The sequence below is a fragment of the Podospora anserina genome, chromosome 1 (genome assembly GCF_000226545.1).
Source record: "Podospora anserina S mat+ genomic DNA chromosome 1, supercontig 4".
In the NCBI taxonomy this organism is placed as follows: Eukaryota; Fungi; Ascomycota; class Sordariomycetes; order Sordariales; family Podosporaceae; genus Podospora; species Podospora anserina.
Genome location: NW_001914853.1, coordinates 879,845 through 891,275, shown reverse-complemented (window position 1 = coordinate 891,275; position 11,431 = coordinate 879,845). Strand labels below are relative to the sequence as shown.

Sequence of the window (11,431 nt, the reverse complement as noted above, 5' to 3'; positions counted from 1 at the left end):
CGTAATCCCCCCACACGCCGGGTACGAAGCCGGTTTTGTTGGGAGCGGGCGTGCCGTCTGCATTCCAAGAAGTACTGTAACTGGGCATCCCAATTGAGATGGACATGCCCTCAATCGATACATCATGTGTGGCGGGGATACGTAGAGTGTCCTTCCAAATCGTGCCTTGCACATCTACTTTGAGATTGCCTCGGCCAAAAGGGTCGCCCGTTGGGACGTGCTTGTGGCTTTCACTAATGGGAAACATGGCAGACTTTGCTAGTTCCACCGTGTCCGATCGACTGGGTAGGTACTGTTCCTGTCCATTGCCACCTGGGGGGCTGGTGTCGATAATATTGGCCGGCGGCCAGACCTAGAGGCCTGGACTGCTGGTATCTAACGTGAGGCGTATTGGTTGAGGAGGCGTACCCAGGTCAAGGGTGACATAATAGCTGGATTGAGGGTTGGTGGGAAAGATGTCAGAGGGCTTGCTGTCGCCATGCTGCTGGCGTTGGCGACCGGCAGAACCAGACTCTGAGGGAAAAGCATGACAATGGGAGTGTCCGGCAGCGGTATTCTTTGAAAATGCTGGTCGGTTGGTCGAGGTCAGAATGTTAGTGGACGGTGGAAGATTGGGAGAGAAACTCAAAAGGCTGATGGGAAATATGTGTGCTGCAATTCCATCAGAAGGCAGTCACGTCCACCCACCGTACATAGAAGCAGCGTGTGCATAGAAGGAGCGTGTGTGACGAGCAATTCAATGATGGTAAATAAATAAAAAGTATATTCATCAAAAGCACTCATCTTGGAAGTTATTTGCATTCCAGGTTAGAGCTACTAACGACGACTCGGGAGGAATACATACCCACAAACACATAGCAGTTCATCCCATCTCTTTCTTGCAATGTACCTACTACTTTGAATCTCAGACACGCAGCCCATTCACCCAAGCAGCCAAAAAAGGAAACGAGCTTAGACATGTGTGCAAGTGCCCCTGACCCCTTACCTGATTAAAGTCACCCCCTATATACCCGCCTGCCCACGTTTCACCACCCCACCCCCGTCCTTCCCAAGCCCTCACCATTCGAAACACAGGCATGAAACCCTTCAACACGGAACACTTCACGGAAAAGATCTCACCCGAATTCAGATCTGCAGAGCGCAAAAAAAAAAAGAAAAAAAAAAGGCCTCGTTTTGCTTCTCTACCTGACCCCCCGACCCCTGACTATTCGCGGCGCGGTTAGATCCCCTGTTCCTGCTCATTCACTCGCTCTTCATCCTCCACTCCCAGTCACAGACCAGGTAGCCTCAGAATTCCAGCTTGCTCACATTCTCCTACCACCTCTCTAAACTACCATCACAATTACATTTTTCGTCATCTGTTCTCCGTAATGTAAAAGAGAAATAAAATATATCCAAATAAAAAACATTTCAAAACGACTCTCCAAACATGGGAAAGATCTTTTCTAAGCGATAGGGGTGGTGGTGATTGTCCTCCATCCATCCTTCCATATCCATCCATCTCAATAACAACAAAACACAACGCCCGCCTGCCTGCAATCATCATCATCAACAATAACCAACAGAGCCACGGCCAAAAATTAAGAGGGGAGAAAAAATAACCAACAAAAAAAAAGCAAGGTAAAAATATGGTACACACACACAACACAACACACTCCCTTCTCTTGAATTTTGTCCAGATCCCCCACCACAACGTTTCCATCCGCGACATTCCATGGCGTGCAAGCAGGCATAGACGCTAGCAAGACAAAACCGGGTATCATCCATAAAAAACAGACTCCGAAAACTCAAGTGTCGTTCAGGACCGAATTCGTGGAGATCAAGTCCCAAAGGAGCGGACCGCTGTGAGGGGGAGGTTGGGAGGTGGTGTGTGTGTGTGTGTGTGTGTGTGTGCACCAGGCTGAGAAACAAGCGCAAAGCACACTTAAGCAGCCGCTCGGCAAGCCGCTTCTTGCGCATTGCAGTCAGGGACGGTGCGACCAGGAGCCTGGCCAGAGTTGACGGCGCCGGCGCAGGCGTTGTTCTGGATGGCGCAGGCGCGGAACTGAGCCTCCTGCCTGGTCACAAAGGTGTTACCGTTGACTGCGAACGGGCGGTCCGCGTTGCCAGAGTCGGTCACGGGAGGGGGCTGGATGCCGGCAATGGCGGCACCGGCGTTACCGCCTCCGTTGTTGTTATTGTTGCCGCCATTATTGCCGTTGCCGTTGTTTCCGGCCCCCGAACCTCCGCCCGCCTGATTTCCGGCGCCCTGGTTGCCTTGGTTATTATTTTGGTTTCCCTGGTTGTTCTGGCCTTGGTTATTACCTTGGTTGCCCTGGTTGTTCTGCTGCCCCTGATTACCCTGCCCCTGGTTGCCCTGGTTCTGGCCCTGGTTGTTCTGGCCCTGGTCACCGCCATTGTTGTTGTTGTTGTTGTTATTGCCACCGTTGTTGTTGTTGTTGTTGTTGTTGTTGTTGTTGCCACCGCCGTTGTTGTTGTTGTTGTTGTTGGCGCAAGCACCACCAACAGAGAAGTAGCGGCAGTCCTCTTGGGAACCACGCTGGGCAACGGGCATCAGAACGGGCTGATGGTTGGAAGCACTGGACATGGTGCAGACACGGTAGCAGCCAGTAGGGAGACCACCAGTGACTTCAGCGGCGAGCTGACCGTTGCCGTTACCAGCATCGTTGATACCCTTGAAGAAGGCAAAGACAGTGGCATCCAGGGGCTGGGTGGGGTTCAAGGTGTTGCCAGTGTCCTGAACAGTGACGTGAGTGTGACCAATGATCTGGCCGCCTCCGTTGAGGGTCTGGGGAGCCGAGTAGTAGGTGCTGGTGGCATTGGTGAAGGCGCCGAGCTGCATGTTGGCGACATTGACCTGAATCTGGAAGGTCGTGAGCGGCTCGAGATCATCGCCGTTCTTGGGGTTGAGAATGACAGTCGAGACCATGCGGTTGGCGGAGGGGATTTCACCCATTGCTGTGTAGTGTTAGTTCTGATCGAGGTTGGAGCACAGCTGAGAAGACTGCAACTTACGGATACCGTTGCAGGAGCCATCCCGGTTTTGCAGACCGTTGGTCAATGTTTTGCCCTGGCAGAAGTTGATGAAGTTGGCATTGTCACTATTTATCAACTGTTAATATACCTCCAGGTCTCGCAACAGGTCACAAAGTTTATGAAGTCGGCATTGACAACTTACGTAGCAGAGTTGACCTGACCATCTGCAGCCTGGGCACCGTTCTGGCCGGTAGACTGAGAACCAGTCTGGAGAGCAGCCGCAGCCAGACAAGTCTCCGACGCCTGGTTGTTGTTCCCCCCGTTGTTGTTGTTGTTGTTATTGTTGTTGTTATTCTGGCCATTGTTGTTCTGGCCATTGTTGTTCTGGCCATTGTTGTTCTGGCCATTGTTGTTGTTGTTGTTGTTCTGGCCGTTCTGGCCACCACCAAACTGACCATTACCGAAGCGGTTTCCGAAGTTGTTCTTCTTGCCAAACTGCCGTCTTCCTACAGTCCTTGTCGGGGTTCCGTACTGGTGAACTGATGCCGCCTCGGCAACCATGGCCAAACCCATCAGGGCCGCTACCGCGTTCTTCATCAACATGATGGCGTTTGAGAGTCGAGAACTTTCTAACAACGAGAGAGAGATATGTAGATCGGCGGACCGTCGAGAGGAGGAAGGAAATCGTAAGCGCAGATGGTACCAGACCGTCAGAAAAGTTGAAAAGTCGTTAAGGAATGGTAAACGACAGCTAGTGTCGACGGAGAATGTACAACCCACAAGGGGCGAGAAAGGAACGAATGAAGGAAAGAAAGTAAAACGACACACAAATCACCACAGGCCGCAAGAAGGGGACATGGTCGAAGAAGAAGGGAGCAGAGGGGTAAAGAATCGCGGATGGGCATTATAAGAGGCATAATGGCTGGCGAGGGTGGATGCTGCGACGGCGATCCGACGATACCGCCAAGCCGACGTTTCTCACACCCCAGCAAGCCAAGCAGTTTCGAGCCCTGGCGAGTCTCCAGCGAAGAAAAAGAAGACATGGGACGTTGCCGCCAAGCATCCCGGGACCAGGAAGACCAGGATGAGGGCACGGCGAGCTGAGCGGCAGGAGGACGGAGCAGGAGGTGCTTGGTGGTAGGGATGCTGGGGTGGCAGCTCCGCGATTCCAAAACACCACGCAGGGAGAGAGAGAAAGGGATGGCAAGGGGGTATGTCAGAGCCGTCTGACGGAGGGTGGCACAAAAGGATGGAATCCGACAGCTCTCTGCAAGAGAGCGGGAGAAATGTCAAACCTCAACAGTACTCAGCAACTGCGGCTCTCAGACGTGGGGTAGGGAGGGGGGGGGGGCACACACCCACACACCCTCAATAACAAAAGAGGAAAGTGTACCTTGCAGATATGGCTTCTTGGAGGATCTTGACTGCAGGAAGGTAGCTGTCATTGGCTCATCTGCCATGCCATTGTCCAATATTCATCGAATATTTGGCGGTCTTCACAGTTGGCCAGCGAGGCGCCTGCACATCGACTCCCCAGATTTTTCAAGTGCCGGGAGGGCCAGTTGCTCGCCGTCCACAGCGGCCGTCTTGGACACGAAAATGGCGGCCGTACGGATCTTGGAGGGGACACAAAGCGCTGGCTTTCTTCTTTCGTGTAGCAGAGCAAATTGCTGGGCGCCAACTGCATCTACATCTGGAGCGCCGTGCGTGCGGTTGGGAAACGCTACGAGAAAGTTGATGCGGCTTCTGTCCCAGAAAGCCAATGGCATCCATGTCAATTTGTGCCTCTGGCCAATCAGCGCCCTCGCTTCGTGGCGATCGGGCAGCTTGTGTCTCGGGATGAAGCGCAAGCGAGCGAGCATGAGTTCTCCTCCTTGTAAGTCAGTTCATCCCCCACTTATTCTTCACTTCTCCTTGAAGGCGCTTCTCGGGCTCCCGACTCCGACAGAGATGCCTTCCATCAGCCGCCGGCCGGCACAGGGAGGAGCCGCCGCCGCGTACCGACAGCCGCTCGGAGAATGTGTACAGATTGAGGGTGCGATCTTCATCTATTTCCTCTGCGCATGGGGCCCTGCTTATATGTATCTGTATCAGAAGCTGTTTTGCTTCTCCATCAACTCGTCACTGTAGCTGTCGGGAATAGGAGATAGCTGATTACACCGCTAAAAGTCAGCCGCTTCGTTTGGTCAACCAAAATCCAGCACGGCTGTTCCGAAGAATACGAATTACATCGACAACGTCACATTCGACGGAGATTTCAACATAAAAGAAATACCCCGTCGGCCCAAGACCGTGACCGGAGACCAGCAGTTCAAGGCAGCTAATTAATGAGCACCTTGGCTTGGAAATCCTTTCATGACACACAGCGCCACAGCGAAATATCTGGATAGGATCTCACAGTCGCAATCCTGACAGATGAGCACAGCTTTGCTTCCAGGCCACCCCCTTTTCGATGGTCTTGTCATTTGGTAGTTCGTCCAAAGTTGAAGCTTGGAGCAAATAAGCTGCGTGTCGAGCCGTGGGCCTGCATATTTCAATACAGTTGAATCGTTGAGGCTGTTTCCGTCCCGACCCCGTCGTTCCTGGTGCCTGCCTCATCAGTCATGGTTTCTGGGGTATCGATGCTGATGCGACTGTAGAATGACACCCACGGCGAAAGGGGGAGGCCAAATTTGTAATCTAACCTTGACAAAAAAGATCCCGTGGCAACACGATCGAAACAACCCTATTTTTGCAAGCCCTGTCCAACGACTTGTTTCGTCCCACTTCCATCCCAACTCTCTTGCCTACCTATATGAACAACTTTGGATGACAAGCAAATGGGGCCCTATCGTCGAAGATAGGTGACCCGAAAATGCTCAGAGCCAGCCCAAATCTCTAGGTTGGATCACAGCAGACCATGCGTTCTTCAACTCGGCCGAGTTGGACATAAATGGCCGTGGCTCCCATCATCAAGTCGTACAAAGTTGGAGAGAGCAATCCTTCCGTTTATCTTGATCTGATGCCGCTGACTGACGTCGGGAAGATCGCGATAAGATAAGAAAGGTGTCCACAAACCTGGGGTTGTGCAAAGACAGGGGTCCCCTGTGCCAAGATTTTTGAAGCAAACCCCTGAGCCTCATGAGACAGACAAAAGACCCCTCACATCTCCCGGGCCTGCAACATTAGGAGGAAATCACCGCCTGTGCACTATGAAACGATGCAACTCTGACCCCGAGCCAACGCCTCGGTCCTACAGCGGACACTCGGACACATACACATAGGAGCGAGGAGGTTGGCAAACAGAAACATGGAGGATGGCAACCGACACTTGGCCAGCACGCTCCGTGAAGGTCACAGCGGATGAATCGGCAGCTCTCATCCTCGAGGCAACAGGGCACCATCCAGTTTCTCAACGTTACCCGTCGCAATTGCCGCAGGCCCGTGACGAAAGATCACCAAAACGAAACAGATAATCGCTGGAATCCTCGGGGAGCTCTAGCTACGCTACGACTACAGCCCACTGCTGCCTCCCCTTGACGCCAAAGACAAACCATTGATGGGTAGTCATGACGTTGTCCGGCACGTTCAGACACAGCCTACATCCACAGCATGTGGCTATTCTCGGAGATGGTCAGCGGCCACGGTTTCCATCATGCAAAAATGAATATCACCGATGATCACTGCTCTCGGCAGAACTATTCTCGACGACGACAGAACGCAAATCGTTTCATGAATAAGAGAAATATGCCGTCTCAACTACCGAAGCCACGATCACCGCACCTAACCCGTCATCCTGGATCCTTCGTTGTACCACCTATGAGACACTTTTCTAGAGGTCTCCTGGCACATCCGAATCCAGATCTGGCTCTGGCTCCGACGAGGCTGGCAGCTCAAGAGTCTTGAGGCTCGAGATGATCAAGTCCAACCAAGCAGCCAGCCGGAAGCCAGCCTTTGCAACCTGCTCCTCGACGACAGGAGCGGCCTTTTCGTAGTAGTCCGTTCCCAGCTCCTGGCCCTCGATGGCTTCCGCGCCTTCTGGCAATACTGACCGAGACATGTTAGCTTTTGTCTTTGACCTTCGAAGGTTACCAAAAACTTACCGGTAGTGCAAACCAACGCATTGCCCTCAACCGCCCACCCTAGAGCCGTAGCAATCGGATCCGTGATATTCGTCCCCCTTAGCCAGCCGGACTTGCTCTCCGCCGCGTACTTCCCACTCTTGATCTCCTCCGTCAACTCGTCGGCCCATTTTTTCGCAAACGGATACGGCTTCCTGCGAATGCCGCCCACCAACTTCTCGGCAATGCTCGTATCCCACACATGGTGCAAATTCAGCTCTTTTCCTTCAAACGTAACATGAATTCCGTTGCCTCCCCTCGCCACATCCTCGGTATGTAGCGGTTGGTGAATATCACCAACAAAGTGAATCACAAACTTTGCTGCCTGTGCTCGCCGCCAGAGTGGAAGCTCAGTGTCAAGAAGCTGGGAGGTGTAGTTCTGCAAAGCGCTGACCACGCAACCGGCTTCTTTCTTGCAGTCACGGTCGTAATCTACGCCGCAGTAGGTCGGCGGATTGTCATGGGCGTCGATGAAGTGGAAGCCCGAGGTGAAGCGGCCCCATTTGGTGTACCGGATAGAATCTGCCCAGGTAGCAACGCCGGCGAGGTAGTCGCCGGTGTCATTGCGGAGGAGGGTCTGAAGATAGGAGGTGGTGGAGTCAGAGACGAAGTTGGAGGCGATATAGGCGACGGTAATGTGACCAAAGCCTGTTGTCCATCTGATCAGCATCCTTCCATCTCATCTCATCTCATCTCATGGATGAAAATGATATGGAGACATCAAAAGTAAACAAACTCACCTCCCCACGCCAAGGCCCCCCGCAACGCTGCAGCGCTCACTGCAACCGACGATAGCCTCATCGTGTCTGTGGTGCTTCTCTATCAACGCAATGAACGCAAATACCAGCAAAACAATGTGATACACAAAATGCAGAATACGTGCTACACAAAGCAAAAATGATATACTGTCACAAGATGTCTTGGATGATGGTGGATGAGTGACCGTGGCAAGTCCATCTGATATGCCCGACACCCGATCAGAGCAGCCGCTGGGTGGCTGACCGCCTCAGCCGCCCACACCAAATGTTGGCAGAGGAACCCTCCCAGCGAATCAATTCAAACAGGTGCCAACAGGGGTCCAACGTCGAGGAACTCTCACATGTGCCACATTGCTGAGCACAACAGCACGAGTCTCAAACTTCGACATTGTAGTGGTCACCAGTCTTTTTCCCTCTACAATGGCATTTGTATCGGCACTTGTCATCGACTAACATTGAATTGAGAAGCTTATCCTCTACATCATCGGATGCTGAACGGAGTGCCGGCAGCTTGCCAAGTTGGCTATCCATGCTCCCGGCAGGCAGTGATGCGTAATAGGTGAAGATGACTGGGCAGATTCACCAGAATCGACCCCTTGGCACGCTACTCCCCCGCAAAAGCATCCAAGAAACGGCGGGGCTCCGGTGCACCTCGATGACCGTTTGATGGTGACGACCATGGCATTGGAAATATTGGTGCGGTGTCTGGAGAGGAATACAACACACACAGCTCAAGTCAAAATGCCTGCCGCGCCGTCCAAGCTGCGTGATACCTGCAGGGACTTGGACGGGTGATGCAAATGTGCAGTCAGATCAAGGCCGAAAAGGTCCAACCAGAGGCGCAAGAACCAACGTGGGGGATGGCGGGGGCGCAGAGCTTTAAACCCTTTCCGGGGTCGGGGCCCTCTTATCTCTGCAGATCTCACTGGACCAGGGCATGGCGATAAGCTCGCTCAGAGAGAGGTCTTAACAGACTTGACTCAGATTTCACAGACCGTGACAGCTCCCCAAACCTCCTCACCTGATCCTCTGTGTCAAGGTGTAAAAGCTTTGCTGCCGACAACATCTCGGCCTCGACGACGCTTATGACCTGTTTCTGAACTATTTCCTTACCTTTCAATCCTTATCGTTCTTAATCGAAAACACACCTACCTGACCCTTGATCGCAAAACCTGCGTCATGGCGAGCCTCATCATGAGCCTCCCATCGATACTCCAGGCGCCCACTGCCGGTGAGGCCCTGTCGGGAATCTTTGGCAGCGTCTCTCTGACGGCCTGGATATGCCTCCTCCTCCCGCAATTAATCGCAAATTACAAGTCCAAATCTGCCGACGCGCTGTCCATGAAATTCCTCCTCATCTGGCTCCTCGGTGACATTGCCAACCTCTCTGGCGCGCTCTGGACTTCCCTCGCCCCCTCCTCGATCGCTCTCGGCATGTACTTTTGTGTCGCCGACTTGATCCTCATCACCCAGTGCACCTACTACAACACCATCAACGCCCGCCGGCGCGCACGCGAACAGCACCACCACCACCCTGGTCACCGCAGGCACTCCCACCGCCACCCCTCTGCCGACTCTGACACCACCGCAGTGGAAGACACCCCGGCCAACGAGGAAACACCCCTTGTAACCGAACACCGCCGCCCCAGGTCCGACTCCCAGACCCTCCTGCCCGGCTCCCACAGACGCCACTCCACCCACCGCCGCCGCCGCTCGTCTAACCTCGACCCGTTGACTAGAATCATAACCGGCGAGGACGACACCCCTGACTCCAACCCATGGCTTCACAACGCCCTCTCCCTTCTAGCCGTGTGGGTGGTAGGCGGAGCAGGGTGGTTCGTCTCCTACCGGATGGGTGCATGGGACTCCCCAGACGTTCCGGTCGACACCGATCCCATCTCTGCTGAACCACAGGCGATTATCGGGATGGTGTTGGGCTACATCTCGGCTGTTTGTTATCTCTGGTGAGTCGCCTTCCTTTTCCTGACCCAACATCCAGACACTAACAAAAGAAAACCCGTGTTTTAGTGCGCGCATCCCCCAAATCATCAAAAACTACAAGGAGAAATCGTGCGAAGGCTTGGCCCTGCTGTTCTTTTTGCTCTCCCTAACAGGCAACTTCACCTATGGAGCCAGCGTGATGAGTTACAGCCAAGACAGGGACTACCTCCTCAGGGCCCTACCGTGGCTACTCGGGAGTTTTGGGACGATCGTCGAGGACGGGGTCATTTTTGTGCAGTTTCGGATATACTCCAAGGGGAACCAAGCCGGGCAGCAGAGTAAAAGCGTTGGGGGCACGGCTTGAGGAGTGAAGTGGAATGATTGCAAGATTGATGGAACAAGATATGGGAAGTTTATGGGGTTTATTGGGGTTTTGTTGTAAGAATGGGTATATGGCACACATGACGTGATGATTGGCTGAGAGCACGCATGCATTGCGGTTTTGAAAGTTTCTTGGTTGAGGGAAGGCATCTGTGGCGTTTATTGGTGTTTTTTTTTTGGGTCGCATGGGTTACACTGCGGGGTGTTTTATTGCCAGCAGCTGGGATGGTGTTTCAACGGGCGTTTGACTGTTTATATCGATTGGGATTTATCATGGCATTTTTGTGATGCTCATCAAGTTTACAATTGCACGGCATATTTCTCATATTTAAGGTCATAGTTTTGAGCGGTTATAGGGACACAACGTGAGTTCTGCCCCCTATTTAGGAACAACGACGAACAACACGTTCAAGAACACTCTACAGACACCACTTCAAAAGTCAGTAACCTTGCTCTGTATCAATACAAACCTATCGCTATGCTGCTATTCAACAAACCGCCTTCCTCAAATCACCTCTGCTCCATCCTCCCCTCCCCCAAACCCAACCAAAACCCACATCTCTCCCTCTCTTCCTGTTCCAAAACCTCCATCCTCGTCCCCTCCGTCTCAAACAGCAATCTCCTCCCTGTGGTCTCATTCCCCCCAACCCACCCCTCCCACTCCGGCTCGGTTCCCAACCTCCCCCTATTCGGATCAAAATACTTGACAAACCCAAAATAATACCCCCTCACCCTTTCGATCAGTTCCTTGTTATACGTCCTGTAACTCCCCGTCCGATCCCAAGAATTGAGACTTCCCGGTCCCCAAATCGCCCCCGCATCCCACAGGTGGGGAACCCCCAGCCCGTCGCGGGTGTTTTCGTCGTCGTGGACGTTGTACCGGTATGCCCATAGGGAGGAAGTGTTGTCAACAGAGAGGTAATTCAGGACATTTGTCTGGGGGCAGATGAATGTGCTTTCTCCATAGGCGGTTGCCAAGACTCCGTAGAAGGGTGGTCGGTTAGGGGGGTTGAAATAGGGGGTTGTGTTGAAATTGGGAGGGGTGTAGCGCGACAAAACGGAGGTGGTATCTGTGGCAGCGAGGAGAGGGTAGTTGTTGGAGAAGAAGGTGGTGAACTGCTGGGGGGTGGTGATGTTGGGGGTGAAGACTGTCCCTTCTACATCACAGGCATTAATATGTTAGTAGATAATAGACCGGAGAGTCAGGGGGGGTAAAAACATACCATTCGATGCCGTCCCCATCATAATCGGCACCTTCACATTCTTCCCTTGCTT

The 11,431-nt window shown here is 53.0% G+C and overlaps 4 protein-coding genes across 4 annotated transcripts; 1 reads left to right on the top strand and 3 right to left on the bottom strand.

Moving 5' to 3' along the window:
- Positions 1–2,189: 2,189 nt before the first annotated feature.
- On the bottom strand, positions 2,190–3,579 carry PODANS_1_16920 (uncharacterized protein; the record flags this gene model as incomplete). Its single annotated transcript, XM_001907104.1, has 4 exons — positions 2,190–2,248; positions 2,305–2,958; positions 3,016–3,101; positions 3,179–3,579. The coding sequence occupies 4 exons, from the start codon at positions 3,577–3,579 to the stop codon at positions 2,190–2,192; spliced, it is 1,200 nt and encodes a 399-aa protein (XP_001907139.1).
- Positions 3,580–6,873: 3,294 nt separating this feature from the next.
- On the bottom strand, positions 6,874–7,746 carry PODANS_1_16910 (uncharacterized protein; the record flags this gene model as incomplete). The annotated part of the gene is made up of 1 exon (XM_001907103.1): positions 6,874–7,746. The coding sequence occupies one exon, from the start codon at positions 7,744–7,746 to the stop codon at positions 6,874–6,876; it is 873 nt and encodes a 290-aa protein (XP_001907138.1).
- Positions 7,747–9,013: 1,267 nt separating this feature from the next.
- PODANS_1_16900 (uncharacterized protein) lies at positions 9,014–10,139 on the top strand (the record flags this gene model as incomplete). The annotated part of the gene is made up of 2 exons (XM_001907102.1): positions 9,014–9,798; positions 9,863–10,139. 2 exons carry the CDS (start codon positions 9,014–9,016, stop codon positions 10,137–10,139), a joined length of 1,062 nt encoding a protein of 353 aa, XP_001907137.1.
- A 527-nt stretch (positions 10,140–10,666) lies between these two features.
- On the bottom strand, positions 10,667–11,428 carry PODANS_1_16890 (uncharacterized protein; the record flags this gene model as incomplete). The annotated part of the gene is made up of 2 exons (XM_001907101.1): positions 10,667–11,313; positions 11,380–11,428. Coding segments are annotated over 2 exons (696 nt in total), but the record flags the coding sequence as incomplete, so codon positions are not given.
- Between the last annotated feature and the right edge of the window lie 3 nt (positions 11,429–11,431).